The sequence below is a fragment of the Pezoporus flaviventris genome, unplaced genomic scaffold, assembly GCF_033815535.1.
Source record: "Pezoporus flaviventris isolate CSIRO_AGI_PZ_B2104156 unplaced genomic scaffold, CSIRO_AGI_Pfla_v1 ptg000031l, whole genome shotgun sequence".
In the NCBI taxonomy this organism is placed as follows: Eukaryota; Metazoa; Chordata; class Aves; order Psittaciformes; family Psittacidae; genus Pezoporus; species Pezoporus flaviventris.
Genome location: NW_026892579.1, coordinates 30,405,924 through 30,420,699, shown reverse-complemented (window position 1 = coordinate 30,420,699; position 14,776 = coordinate 30,405,924). Strand labels below are relative to the sequence as shown.

The window sequence follows — 14,776 nt, the reverse complement described above, 5'->3', positions numbered from 1 at the left end:
AATTAACTAAGTTAAACTCTGAATTAAAAATAAAAATATTTAAAAAATATATATTCAAGACTGAGTTTTGCTGAGTCAACCAAAATTGAGCAAAATATGGATGTGGCTCAAGTTTTACTTTGCCAAGAGGAACAGGATTTCACCCACTACATCTCTATTTCTGCTATACACTGTAAATTTTATGTGATCTTTATGTTTTAAGTATTCAAGGACCAATCCAATTAAAAATGTTGTGCATGGGATAAGCAATTTGTGAAAATAAAACTCAGGAGCATCATGGATTAGGCAATAGGGATCTGTTATTTCCTTGTCCTTCTGGTGCAAAGCAGAGAGTGTTCAGCAAAGCCAGCAGGTATATAATAGTATGCTTTATAGTTGATTTAGTTTTTATTCAGTACCCAAGTCAGGTGCTGACTTTTGTGTGGCAAACTGGTTTTGGTGTATTTTACTGAAACTCCTGAAGTTAGACCCATAGTCCAGTATGGGTCTAGACTGTAGACTAGTTATTTGTTCCTCTGGTCTGCTGTCCATCATGCTCCATAGTTCCTTTCTCTCCTTAACAGATCACGATCCTACTTCACATCTGAAATGAAAACAAATTCCCTTCTCAAATGCATTAAGAAATATTTGCAGAAGATCTACAGACATAGCAAAAGGCATTTTATGGAGAGATTACAGGCAGCAGCCAAAGACTTGCTTTGTTAGTTTCTCCAGAAACCGGTGGGAACTGAATGCAAAGGGAGAACCAGGCACCTTAAGAAATGCCAAAGAGCCACGTCTCACCCACACGCGGTCCAGCTTAGCGGTTGAGGCAACAGGGAAAATACAAGCAAAGGGTGCAGGGATGGCAGCGAGGGAAGCTCTGGGCAGTGTGAGGTGGCTTCATCCACGGTTCCTGACAGAAAGAGGTGTGCAGAGACAGATGCGGCATCGACCCCCGGAGGCTGGCAGCCAGTGGCCCGGCTCCTATCGCGGCGGGTCCCCGTGGGGACGCTGCCGGGCCGGCGGGCGGGGCGCTGTCCCCGCTGCGGGTGCTGAAGGGGTGGTGCCGCACCGGCACCTGCCGCCAGCCGCCCCGCGCGGAGCTGCAGCCGCCGCGGCTAGCCATGGCCGCGCTCCTCTGCCTTGGTAAGTGCCGCGGGATGCGGGGGTAGAGACACTTGCGGCCCCGGCCTCGCCAGGAGACTTAGTTCGCCCGCCGCTCTTCTTACAGCTCCATCCATTCCCCTTTCCCCTCGGGAGCCTCAAGGCGGAGTTGAGCAGGTGCCTGTCGGGGGTTCACACCGGTGTGCGACGTCCGGGCCCGCGGCTGGGTGCAGATCTTCAGTCCGGCTCTGGGCAGCGTGCCTGAAGCGGAAGGGACAGCAGGGGAGGAGGGCAGGCAGTGAGAAGTTGAACTGGCGAGGAGACCCACAAATGGGATGCCTGATTTAAATAGCAGCCACTTGTTTGACAAGTGGAAAGCGTTTAGTGCTGGCGCGGCTTCACAGAGGGCTCCTGGCATGTCACTTTGGGTCTGAATGGAGAAAAGGGGAAAACAACAAAGCTGGTGCAGAAGGGTTTGATGGAAGAGAAAATAACCAGACAAGTATATTCCAATTTCTTATCTTACACTTTCCCCCTCTACATATGGTATACGTGCTGCTTCTCTTTTTAACACTCCGCTACTCTAAACTCATATTCCTCTGTTAAAAACATTTCTTAGGCGTTGTTAGAATAAATCTGTCCTTTTTCGCTTTTCAACTGTATTCAAACTGTATTCAACTACAGTTTGCCTTTCTCTTTTGAAGCTAGCTATCTTGCTGCTCTCGCCATTGGATAGAAACCACAGCTTGGTTCCCATTATTTATTATTATCTGCCAGATAATGATTCTGCACTCATGAGAGAGAAATTGTAATTCCTCCATTTTTCAGTTCTCAATCTGCAAAATTAAACTGCTAAAATGTCCCCTTTTCGCCTTTTTTCACTTCAGACATTTTTCAGGATGGGGAAAGTTACACCTACCCAGTGAATCAATGGGCACCTCTACAGAAATACAGACACCTGTAGAAATCTAAATTTATGTGTTTTCATGTCAAAACAGATGTCTCTAAAAGTTCTAGTTACAAACTAGTTCTTTGATGCCCACCCATAACATGTCATTAGGTCTAGAGAAGCCAGCTTCAGTCACAGATTCTGCCACTTGGCCCTTTATTTTGCAAAAGCATCTGCTCCTTTTTGTGGGCACAGTTTCCAGGTGGGTTTGAAATAAACAGAGCCTGAAATAATCCTTACAAAGGAGCAGCAGGTGCTCACTGTCTGCTCAGCCAATCCTACTTTGACTATTCATTTTCAGCCACTGTTTCCCAAAAGCTGCCTTGGAAGGAGGGAGACACCACAGAGTCTTTGTGCTGTGGATCCTAACAGGATCTTCCATTGTGCTAGTACCTACAAAATAAGCAGATGGGTAACCAGCAAAATACCTTAAAACTTCCTGAATTTTAATTTTGTATTGTCTTTTCACCCACAAGGTATTTAGCAACTTTTTATCATTCAAATAAACAATAATTTCACAAGTAGGAAGAACTTTTGGAGACAGTGACAGGACTGAAATGTTGTCAGAGTGAGCCAAAAATTGTCCCTATGGATAGACCAGCTGCACAGTCCTCAATGTCAAGTGACAGGAGCTGTTTCTATGCATCAGTCTCGCAGGCTGACTGAGAGATGCACCCTAGGACAGTGTTTCAGGCTGGAAATCACTGAAACTACAACCAACCCTGAATAAACCTGAGGACTGGCAGGAGTATGCACAACTGAGGAAGGATTAGCATCAGCTACAGTAAGCGTATATGGCCTCTTCTGTGTCTGATAGGCACACGAGATACTGTGTCAGTTATAAAGTATTAAATGTTGCTTCATCTTTTATCAGTGTGCAGCCAGAAAGTGTTCCCTACAGCAGCACTATTGTATCACAGGTAGTGTATCACATTTCCAGAATGGATGGCGGCACCTCTAAAGAGTAGTGGCTATTTAAAGTTATGAAAAACAATACTTGATATGTAATTTCTTATTTCTCAAATGTATCATTGGAAACATTTAATTTCTCTGGATAGGGTCTGGACAAGTTCTGGGGGAATATTTCATGCTTCTTGCAGCTGATGTTTAAGGAATTAAACAGTGCTGGATATTCCTCAAATTCCATATAAACTTACCTGAACATAAGGAAAAAAAAAAAAAGGAGACTTGGTGACTTGGTCTGTGGATCCTGTGTCCTTCAATACCTAAATAAGCACACCCATCAGGATTTCAGCATCTAGTTTGATGAGGCCTGAAATCAGTGTCTGAAACTTAATTTTATGGAAAATTAAGACACATGGTTACAAATTAGAGATTGTGTTACCATGGCAATATTGATGAAAGGGCTAAACCCCAACTAATCTGTCTTTTCCTAGCAAGGCAATTAAATTTTCTACTGATAAGCCAGAGGTGGTGCTGATTTAAAATTCTTTACCTTGAAATCTCCATGTCAGTCTTCTGTTTTGGAGGTTTTCAATGCAATTAACACAGCCTTTTGGTTCATTGCACCCAGAGAAACAGATAACAGATAAAGAATGTGGGGGTTGTTTTCAAGAAATGGTGCATCTGTGAAGTAAAATCAAAGAGGGTGAAAAGTACTGCACTATGAAATAAAATCTCTGTTATCTGACAGTTGTGTGGCTGTCAAATCTCCTTCATTTCGTCTATTCATAGGAATTCCTGTGTAGTCTCTAGCTTGGCAAAATTGCAGTCCAAATAAAATGCTGTTTCCTTTGTATTTTATGCTATCTTCCTTTCTATAATTTATTATGAATCTCAGAACTTCAGTCATTTCTATATATCTATGGGCTAATGTTCTATATATATGTTGTTGCTATAATACAACTATAATTGCTATAATAAAACCAATACAAAATATGCCACACCACAACTTTGAAAATTTAAAATTTAAATTTAAATTTACAGTTGTGAAACTGAGAAAAGATTCATTCTGTTAAGAAGTGACTTGGTAGAACACTTGAATCTATAGATAAACTACAGTAAATTAGATTGTTATAATAGTGTAAAGGAAAAAGCTCAGTACAATATTAAATATTACTGTATTAAATAGTTATTATTTTCTGGGTTTTCAGTGCTGTTCATGTACTTTACAAGTGTATCTACTGCCCAGACTACTGACTGTCTTCGCCTGAGAGAGCAATGTATAAATGCTGCAAATGGATGTGAGAGTGTCTGGAATGTTGTTGAAGATGCCTGCAATATTTCAGGTAATTCTTTATGGTCTACACAGCTTTATTCTGAATTGCTGAGTGGTTGAGTATTCATAGTTCGTAATAATATTGCTGTGGTGACTGAATGAAGTCAGTGAGATTACAAAGAAAATTACAGCAAGTCAGACATTTTCTGAAGTCCTAGACAGTGGCCAATACTGTACTACTAAAAGTCACGCTGACTCTTCAATAAGGTAATAAATGAAATTTCTAGACTATGAACAAATTCAGAATCTGAACCAACTCAAGAAGCTTGAATTCATCAGAAATATGCTCTTGTGGGGATCCTGTCAAACAAAGCCAGCATGCAGCTGGAAAAAAAAATCCAATCTTGTTTTCCATAATTCTAAGGAGTTGATCTACCCCCTCCCTGGCAGTGTTCAAGGCCAGGTTGGATGGTGCTTTGTGAAAACTGTTCTAGTGGAAGGTATCCCTGCCCATGTCAGTGGGGTTGGAACCAGATGATCTTTAAGGCCCCTTCCAAACCAAGCCATTCTGTGACTCTATGATTTTGCACAATACCCATAACAATATAGAGGTTATTTAGAGTACTTTTCAAATAAATAAAGCATGCCACAAAGGAAGTTATATTGTAGGGATGCACACTGTACTTAATCAGTGAATAGTATGTACATGTCAGTGATTCACTTGCAGGGAGTGATCATACGATAAAGTGCAGCTTACAATGTGACTAAGCCTCCTTGAATTGTTAAACAGAATCTCACATGAATGAAACCAGATCAGTCTCTGTCTGCCTCTGTTTATTGCAATCCCAACACTTGGTGCATCATTTCAAAGTAAGGTATGTTTTAGGTGGAGGAAATTTGATTGGAAAGTCATCCTAATGTCTGTTGGCATTCAGATGAAAATGTTCCTTCCTTCATTCCTATTATCTTCTTCCTATTATCTTCTTCCTCCTTACTATTATCTTCTTGAACAAGTCTTGAGTATCAGTCACCATCTCTCTCTTTAAATCCTCCTAATACCTTCCTGTTAAATGTTAAGTATTTACTTGCCAGGTGCTGTGAATATGGAATGGGGAAAGAGAGTGGCAGTGCAGTGTGGTAGTGTCATTAGACCATGATAGTAATGATAACTTTTTTGACTGATAAATGTCAAAGGCCTTGATCTACCAAGGCTACATTAGTACTAGCAAATAAAATGGGCCAAGGACTATTTTCTGACACTGAATTCATCATGGGGTGGCATGTGTCCATGCAAATAAACTGTCTTACGCCTGTGCTGGCTGCATAGAACTGACTTCTGGGAGTGGCTCCAGCTCCACACTATCTCCACAGTCTAGCTGGGTTGCTCCAGACTGGGTACCATGCAAAAATGCAGCAGTACAGACACAGTCACTCGCCATTAGCCTAGCCCATGTCTTGGTCCTCTTAATTAGATGCATTACTTCCATTTCTAGCAACTTAGTTCCATGGGGCAGGTTCCCTGTTGCTGGGAATTAGAGGTATCTATATCTCCATGGAAACCTCCCTTTCCCTTATATTGACATTATTTGAACAAAACCAGTCATAATCTGCTGCCATAATCTGAACAAAACAAGCCACAATCTGAACAAAACCTGATGCCATAATCTTTTCTGAGGCTCAGCTTCAGCAGAGTTGATAAAGTGAATGTCTGTCTGTCTTGATGTCAGGATCAGTCTCATGTTTGGTCTGTGTAGGAAGCCAGGCAGCAGAAGATACTGCTTGACTTCATGATCAATAACCTACTGCTAGAGCATTCACCTGCAGCATGAGCTACCTGCATGCCTCTGTCCAATGTGTTGCAGAGATTTGAATCCAAGTGCTCAAGTCACAGGGCAGTATTTAAAAGAATTAGAGTAGGATTCCTTCTTAGTGTTTCCTGTTCCAGAAATGTATCTGCTTTGCACAGAATAGCTGAATACTTCGAAGAACAGAATAAATGAAAAATACATGATAACCTAATGGTTATGACAGTCCCCAAAGGAACTGGGAGGTGTGTTGCTTACCGGGAGCACGGATCAGGGATGTGGCAGAGAGGCTGCCTGCTCTAGTAAGTCCCACGGACTATTACCCACTCCTGGTGGTACATGTGTGTCCTGGGTTCAGCAGTAGCAGTCATGTTTTTTCCTTTGTGTTAACTGGTGCAGTGCTGTGTTTTGACTTCTAGTTTGAGAACAGTGTTGGTGAAGCCGATGTTGTCGGTTGTTGCTAAGTGATGTTTACCCTGACCAAGGACTCTGTGAGGCTCATGCTCTGCCAGGGAGGAGGGGAAGCTGTGAGGAAGCAGAGACGGGGCGCCTGACCCGGGCTAGCCGGGGAGGTATTCCATACCACAGCACGTCATGCCCGGGGTGGGGGGTAACTGGGAGTTACCCGGAAGGACAGGAGCTTCCGGGTGGAACTCGTTTTCTTGGCCGGTGGTATCGTATTCTCTTCCCTTGTTATTTTCCCTTATCATTGTTTTAGCTGATAGTAGCGGTGGTGATTTGTTGCTGGACTGTTCTTGTCTCAACCCGTAGGAGTTGCACTCTCTTGATCCTCCTCCCCGTTCCTCCGGGAGCGGGGAAGGGGAGAGCCCTGGTGCAGGGGGGGAGGGAGACGGACACGGACCTTGATTGTTGTCAGCTTGGCACCACTCACTGGGAGTGAGTGAACAAGTTACCTGACTGGGTTTAAACCATGACAATGTGGATGCTAGGGATATAGACAGTAGTAGCCTGGGGAGCATAAAGAAGGACTACAGAGCCCTGGGAGAGGCGGTTAGGGGCTCTGGAGCTCAGATAGTCTCTTCGTCAATTCTCCAGGATACAGGGGAAGACCTTAAAAAAGCTAGGAGGATTGGCCAGGTTAATAACTGGTTAAAAGGGTGATGTCATAGTCAGGGGTTTGGGTGTCTTGAACACAGGACCCAAGCTTGTAGGCCAGGTCTAGTGGGGGCTGGTGGAGCTGGTGTTAAAGAAGGGGAAGAGCAGTTTTGGTAGGAGGCTTGTCAGAATGGTCAAGGAGGCTTTAAACTAGATGTGTTGGGGGAGGGGGGCATCATTCCATCCCAACACGCCCAGTCAGTTGCCAGCACCTATAATAAATGCTTGGAGCAATGTAGATATCTTCCAGCTGCTCCAGCCAATGAGCCGGCTTCATTTGGAGCTTGGCTCAGATGCCTCTATACAAACACCCGTAAGCATGGGGAACAAACAAGAGGAATTAGAGATGTGTGTACATCTGAGGGGGTATGATATAATAGGCATCGCAGAAACATGGTGGGATGGCTCCTGTGACTGGAGTGTTGGAATGGAAGGTTACAGGCTCTTTAGAAAAGACAGGCCTGGCAGGCGGGGAGGGGGAGTTGCCTTTTATGTTAGGGATAGGCTGGAGAGTATGGAACTCTGTCTGGGGACAGGTGAGAAGTTAAACAGAGAGTTTGTGGGTCAGGGTTAAAAGGAAAACAGCTATGGGAGACGTTACTGTGGGGATCTGTTACAGACCGCCTGATCAAGGAGAACCTGCAGATGAAGCACTCCGTAGACAGATTGGAAAAGCCTCACGCTCACAGGCCCTTGTTCTCATGGGTGACTTCAACCACCCTGACATCTGTTGGAAGGACGGTACGGCCCGGCACAAGCAATCCAAGAGGTTCCTCGATTGTGTAGAAGACAACTTCCTTCTGCAAGTAATAGAGGAGCCGACAAGGAGAGGTGCCATGCTTGACCTCGTGCTCACCAACAGGGAAGGGCTCGTTGGAAATGTGATGCTCCAGGGCAGCCTTGGATGCAGCTATCACGAGATGCTCAAATTTGAGATGCTCAGGACAGTGAGAAGAGCGTGCAGCAAGCTCACTGCCCTGGACTTCAAAAGAGCAGACTTTGGCCTCTTCAGGAACCTACTTCGGAAGGTTCCATGGGATACAGCCCTAGAGGGCAGGGGGGCCCAAGGCTGTTGGTTTATATTCAAGGATCACCTGCTACAAGCTCAGGAGTGTTGCATCCCAACTAGAAGGAAGTGCAGCAGGAGGGCCAGGAGACCTCCTTGGATGGATAAGGAGCTGCTGAGGAAAATTCAAATGAAAAAAAGAGGCTTATAATAAGTGGAAGCAAGAACAGGTGGCATGGGAAGAGTACAGGGATGTTGTCTGGGAAGCTAGAGACCAGGTTAGGAAAGCTAAGGCCCAGTTAGAATTAAACTTAGCTAGAGGTATTAAAGATAACAGGAAGGGATTCTACAGGTACATAGCAAATAAAAAACAGACTAGGGAGAATGTAGGCCCCCTCAGGAAGCTCTTGGAAGAGCTGGCAACACAGGATTTGGAGAAGGCTGAGGTTCTGAATGACTTCTTTGCCTTGGTCTTCACTAGCAAAGGCTCTGACCAAACCACCCAAGTCACGGAAGGCAGATGCAGGGACTGTGAGAATGAAGACCTTGGGCCCACTGTAGGAGAGGATCTGGTTCGAGACCATCTTAAAAATCTGAACGTGCACAAGTCCATGGGTCCTGATGAAATCCATCCACGGGTCCTGAAGGAGCTGGCGAATGAAGTTGCTAAGCCACTGGCCATCATATTTGAGAAATCATGGCAGTCAGGTGAAGTTCCGGATGACTGGAAAAAGGGAAATATAACCCCCATTTTCAAGAAGGGGAAAATGGATGACCCAGGGAATTACAGGCCAGTCAGTCTGACCTCTGTGCCTGGCAAAATCTTGGAGCAGATTCTCCTGGAAGGCATGCTAAGGCACATGAAAAACAACAAGGTGCTTGGTGACAGCCAGCATGGCTTCACTAAGGGGAAATCCTGCCTGACCGATTTGGTGGCCTTCTGTGATGGGGCTACAGAATTGATGGACAGGGGTAGAGCAGTTGATGTCATCTACCTGAACTTCTGTAAAGCGTTCGACACTGTCCCACACGACATCCTTGTCTCTAAATTGGAGAGACGTCAATTTGATGGATGGACCACTCGGTGGATAAAGAACTGGCTGGATGGCCGCACACGAAGAGTTGTGGTCAATGGCTCAGTGTCCGGCTGGAGACCAGTAACGAGTGGTGTCCCTCAGGGATCGGTGTTGGGACCGGTCTTGTTTAACGTCTTTGTTGCTGACATGGACAGTGGGATTGAGTGCGCCCTCAGCAAGTTTGCCGATGACACCAAGCTGTGTGGTTCAGTTGATACGCTGGATGGAAGGAATGCCATCCAGAGGGACCTTGACACGCTTGTGAGGTGGGCTGATGCCAACCTCATGAAGTTTAACCATGGCAAGTGCAAGATCCTACACGTGGGTCGGAGCAATCCCAGGCACAGCTACAGGTTGGGCAGAGAAGAGATTCAGAGCAGCCCTGTGGAGAAGGACTCGGGGGTGTTGGTTGATGAGAAAATGAACATGAGCCGGCTTCAGTGTGCGCTTGCAGCCCAGAAAGCCAACCGAATCCTGGGGTGCATCAAAAGGAGCGTGACCAGCAGGTCGAAGGAGGTGATCCTGCCCCTCTACTCTGCTCTCGGGAGACCTCACCTGTAGTATTGTGTGCAGTTCTGGTGTCCTCAACATAAAAAGGACATGGAACTGTTGGAACAAGTCCAGAGAAGGGCCACGAGGATGATCAGGGGACTGGAGCGCCTCCCGTATGAAGACAGGCTGAGAAAGTTGGAGCTGTTCAGCCTGGAGAAGAGAAGGCTGCGTGGAGACCTCATAGCAGCCTTCCAGTATCTGAAGGGGGCCTATAGGGATGCTGGAGAGGGACTCTTCATTAGGGACTGTAGTGATAGCACAAGGGGTAATGGGTTAAAACTTAAACAGAGGAAGTTTAGGTTGGATATAAGGAGGAAATTCCTTCCTGTTAGGTTGGTGAGGCAGTGGAATAGGTTGCCCAGGGAGGTTGTGAATGCTCCATCCCTGGCAGTGTTCAAGACCAGGTTGGACGAGGCCTTGGGTGATATGATTTAGCAGAAGGTGTCCCTGCCCACAGCAGGGGCGTTGGAACTAGATGATCTTAAGGCCCTTTCCAACCCTAATTATTCTATGATTCTATGATTCTAACTGGGTTTCACTCATGTTCTGTTGAGTTATTAAATATTTTATGTGAAGTGGAACACTTTCAAAAGATATGGCTGCTATTTGAAAAAAAAGTATTGGAATATGCAGTAGTTTCAGGCTCAAGATAGTGACCTAAAGATGAGCTCTCTAGAACCAATCCTCTTCTCCGAATCATAAGAAGCCTAGTTTGCTTCTCTTGCATCATTCGCAGAGGCATTAGCACAAACCCTACTTGACATAAACAGCAGAATTGGTACTGTAGCCTGTTCTTCATCATTCCCTGCAAACAGATAAAGTGGACCAGCATGATGACTTTTGTGGTCTCCGCTTTGAATTTATTGCATTGTCCCATAATCTGCTGTTTCCTTCACTTATTTTCCTATGTGGTTATTCACTGATACTAATGGTATTTATTACAGGCTCAGAGAAACCTTCTGAAAATAAGTTCTTCTTGTAATTGCTTGTTTGGTTTTGCATTTGAATATTTCCTTAGCATAATGGCCTTTGGCAAGGACTTTCCAGCATTGCAGGTCACTTAGGTACTGTGTAGGGTCTAGAACAAATTATTCTAAATGTGCCTATTAGGTGCTATGACTCCAGAGGATGAATAACATTCTTCTGTCTGTCAAGAGTACTCTACATATGCAAGTCTAAAGGCTTCATGGATGAGCTGTAGTAATTCAAAAAGCCCTTCAGTGCTGAGCATGTAAGCAATAGGCAATGGAACAAGTATTCCTTTTGCTTGATTTTTACAAAAAAAACTAACTAAAAATTATAATTACACTCTTACTTTGTGGTATGAGTTCAATAATTCGGTCCCACAGGCTGTAACTTCCAAGTTAAATGTGTGTGTTCCAAAGACCTTCGTCTTTTCTTCTTCAGAGTCCATCTGGGAACACTACACTGACTGCCTGAGTCACTCCTTTCTCTGTCAAACTGTCCGTCACCGCTTCTGTGCTACTACAGCAGCATTTTCAGTGTCTCAGTTCATAACCCTCTGAGCCCAATCCTTTTTCCATTTCCTGTTCTGTGCCAAGGTACAGTGAAAAACCAAAACCACTAAACCCACAAAAAAAAAACAAACAAAAACCAAAACCAAATCCAAACCAAACAACAGAAAAAAAAAAAAAAAGAAGCTTCCAGGTCAGGATGGAAAAGACTGAAATATTTAACTATGATGGAATCAAAGGTTTTCAGTTTGAAAATGTCAAAAATGTTTCAGCAGTGCAGAATGAAGTTCTTAAGGTTTGGGGTTTTCTGTTTTTTTGTTGGTTTTTTTTTTTTCATCTGTTATTTCAATGGAGGAAAATAAAATAGAAATTTCTGAGCTCTGATTTAACCATTAGTATACGTTTTCTTAATTTTTCAGAACTGGAAATATCTGGGTTAAAAAAGAGAAGAACTCAGATCACTTAAATATTAAAGAATCACAATTTGAATTAGATTTAGAAGAGTTCTTTTTTTCTTCGAGTAACAGAAACACTGAGGTTGGAAGTGATCTCTGGAGATCTAGTCCAAACTTCCTGCTTAGGCAGGGTCAGCTGCAGTTTGTTTTCCAGGACTGTGGATTTTGGGTGTATCCAGTGATGGAGGCATCAAAACCCATCTGGGCACTCTTCCGCTGTTAGACCACTGTCATATTAAAAAAGGTTTTTTTAATCTTCAAATGGAACTTGTATTTCAGTTTGTACTCTTTGTTTTGTCACTGGATGCCACCTAGGGGTCTTCCCTGCCTTATTCGCTCCCCTCCCATCAGGTATTTATATGCATGGATATGTGTACTTGTAACCCCCTGAGCCTTTTTTCCTCCAGGCTGAGCATTCACAGCTCTCTCAGCCTCCCCTTGTAGGACAGGTGTTCCACTCCATTAATCACATCTGTGGCACTTTGCAGGAGCCACTCCAGTATGCCCATATCCCTCTTGTCCTCAGGAGCCCAGCACTGAACACAGTACTCGGGAAGTCATCTCACCAGTGCTGGAGGAGAAGGCCCAGTACTTTACAGTCTTCAGATGCAATTCCCACCGAGATGACTGAAAAACTCACTGTGCAAGAACAGAGATTATCTCCCTGGAAATGTCAGGTTCTACTTTGTCATGCTTTTGTCTGTGTCCCCACATACATAAGCTATGTACATATAAATAAATTGAATTATGAATAATGTCTGCCAAGCATTAGGTCAGAGAGCATTTTCTATAAATTCCTTGGAAGCATAGATATAAGCTAAAATATATTACCTAGAAATAATCAATGATAAAGCAACAATAATTGAAAACCACCAATAAAATATTTTCTGCTGTTCACTGCAGCTGAATCAATACAGTGTACAAACGGATTAATACTGATAATAGGTTATTTCTACTGATAATAGGGCAAGCCATAAATCTGATGTGTTACCTGATTCTATCTATGCCCTTTTTATCTTTGTAGCCTCACAATATACCTTTCACCCCCTGGTTGTAGGTTGCTGTGATTCAGTGCAGTGTGTTCACTGCACTGTTCACAGAGTGTGGCCACTGGTCACAGCCCCTGTGTACCTGACTCCTAACCACAACATGCTGGTGTCATGAAGACAGATGAGCAAAGTGAGTCTGGGATGCTGCATACCAGGATTTCTGTTTCTTATTCTCCTACCTCTAGTCACCTCCACCCTTGATGTGTCCTCAGGACCTTGAAGAAGACAGTCTTTTAAACAAGCTCCTCCTGATCCTCATTGCTCTTTTTCTACCCCTGGAATTTGTCCTGCTGAAATTGTCTTCCAAAACTCTTTTACTGTCCTTTACTCACCTGATGAAATACAGAGTAGAATATGCACACACCCACCTCCACGGGTCTCTGTAGTTCCCATGTCACCACATTTTTTCCGCCCTATTTTTATACTAGGGGAGTGTCCTATGTCTATGATTGTCAGAAGATCTCCTGAGCTCCTTGGCTACTGGCAAAAGCAAGAAATGTGAGGGCTAAGGGTCAGGGTCTACTACTAAAAATGCAGAAGGCAAGTTGGAGAGATACAGGCAAGTCCATGGGCTTCCTCCTTTGGTGATACAAGAGGTGAAGCAGCAGCAGAGGCTGGGAACTCTAGCTCTTGATGGATTGCAACATCACCCTTCAGAAATACACATTCTAATACACCACCAAAAACAACAGCACCTGGAAAAAGACCAATGCAGACACTGTTTGAAAAAGGATTGAGGGGTGGCAGGGTGGGATGTACAGTCTGAAATAGCTGATATTCATTCCTTCAGGCACAGGCAAAATGCACTCTTTCCTCTTGCAGGCCTTCACCCAGACTGCCTTCTATTGCTATTTGTGTCAACAGCACATAAATGACGTTAAATCTCTAATCAGATTAAAGCTTGTCCATGGCAGCGGTGACACATGGTGCTAGTTTTGCAGTTTTACTAGAGCACACCATCTCTGCTGCTCCATGCTAGTCACTGGGGAAGCAGCATGGCAGGAAGCCAGACATCACCGTTGACAGGGCAGAGACAATAGCATATGTGCTCAGTAGATTAAAACTGAACCTCATGCTGCCCCGTGAAAGCCTGGATCTTGTGAGCCACATACACCTTCTCTTACATATTGTGAAATACTTAACACCTATGGGGCGAAGAGAGGAAATGTGATGTTTTGAGGACCTGTATACCTGTATACCTGTTTTGACAAGGTAGACCATGGTTTTCACAAAATAAAACTTTCTTAAATGGCATAAAACTGTTTCTTATGCAACTTCCTTGAGTAACCTGTAACTTTCTTAAGCAATAACAAGTAATGAAATACTTTTAAAATCTTTTAATTCATAAAGCATAAGGTTGATTTATTTACATTTGTACCACAAACTAGTACATGACCTTTACTTTTACTACCCATACAAGGAAAATATGACCTGACAGCCTGTGTGTCTTTGTCACTGAGTCTAAGTGCACATGCAAGCAATAAGCTTGAAACTGGACTGTCAGACTAGGGCTTCTGCATATTTTTTTTTAGTGTTAACTTATTTTTATTATTTAAAAATAAAAAAAAACAACAAAATATACTTGGACTGCTTAAAATTTCTTGTCATTGCCAAACTTAGGGAGTGAACTAGGGTAGCAGTCCAAGGACATATCCAAACAGCAAGGCATTTGTAGGCTCCTGTTATTCTCATGTGCGTGAAGGATCTGAACTAGAGCAGACATCTCTCAGCATGGGGTTAGCATCACCATTATCACAGGCCTGTTCCTGGCTTCCTATGTCCTCTCTCTTACTTTGTTACCTGGCAGTACCTTAGCCTGTACTGTGAATTCATGTCCCTGCACCAGGCACATAATTTCTACATAGGACCAAGCTGAGTTTCTCAGTGCCTCAGATCAGGCTGATTCCTGTGCACCTTTTCAGTTTGGTCTCTGTTCCTCATGTACCTAAATTAAAAGACACAAGCTTAAGATTTTATGTCATTTGGAAATGAGAACAGGCATTTTGGCAATGGGTGAGATCAAACAAA

General features: G+C 43.7%; 1 protein-coding gene across 3 annotated transcripts in view; it reads left to right on the top strand.

Moving 5' to 3' along the window:
* Positions 1-856: 856 nt before the first annotated feature.
* Positions 857-14,776, top strand: part of GFRAL (GDNF family receptor alpha like) — a 31,310-nt gene continuing 17,390 nt past the window's right edge. For all 3 annotated transcript variants that reach the window (XM_061460595.1, XM_061460594.1, XM_061460593.1), the window contains exons 1-2: positions 857-1,128; positions 4,150-4,284. In XM_061460595.1, the coding sequence (XP_061316579.1) occupies positions 1,107-1,128; positions 4,150-4,284 (157 nt within the window). In that variant the 5' untranslated portion in view covers positions 857-1,106. The remainder of the gene's footprint in view (positions 1,129-4,149; positions 4,285-14,776) is intronic.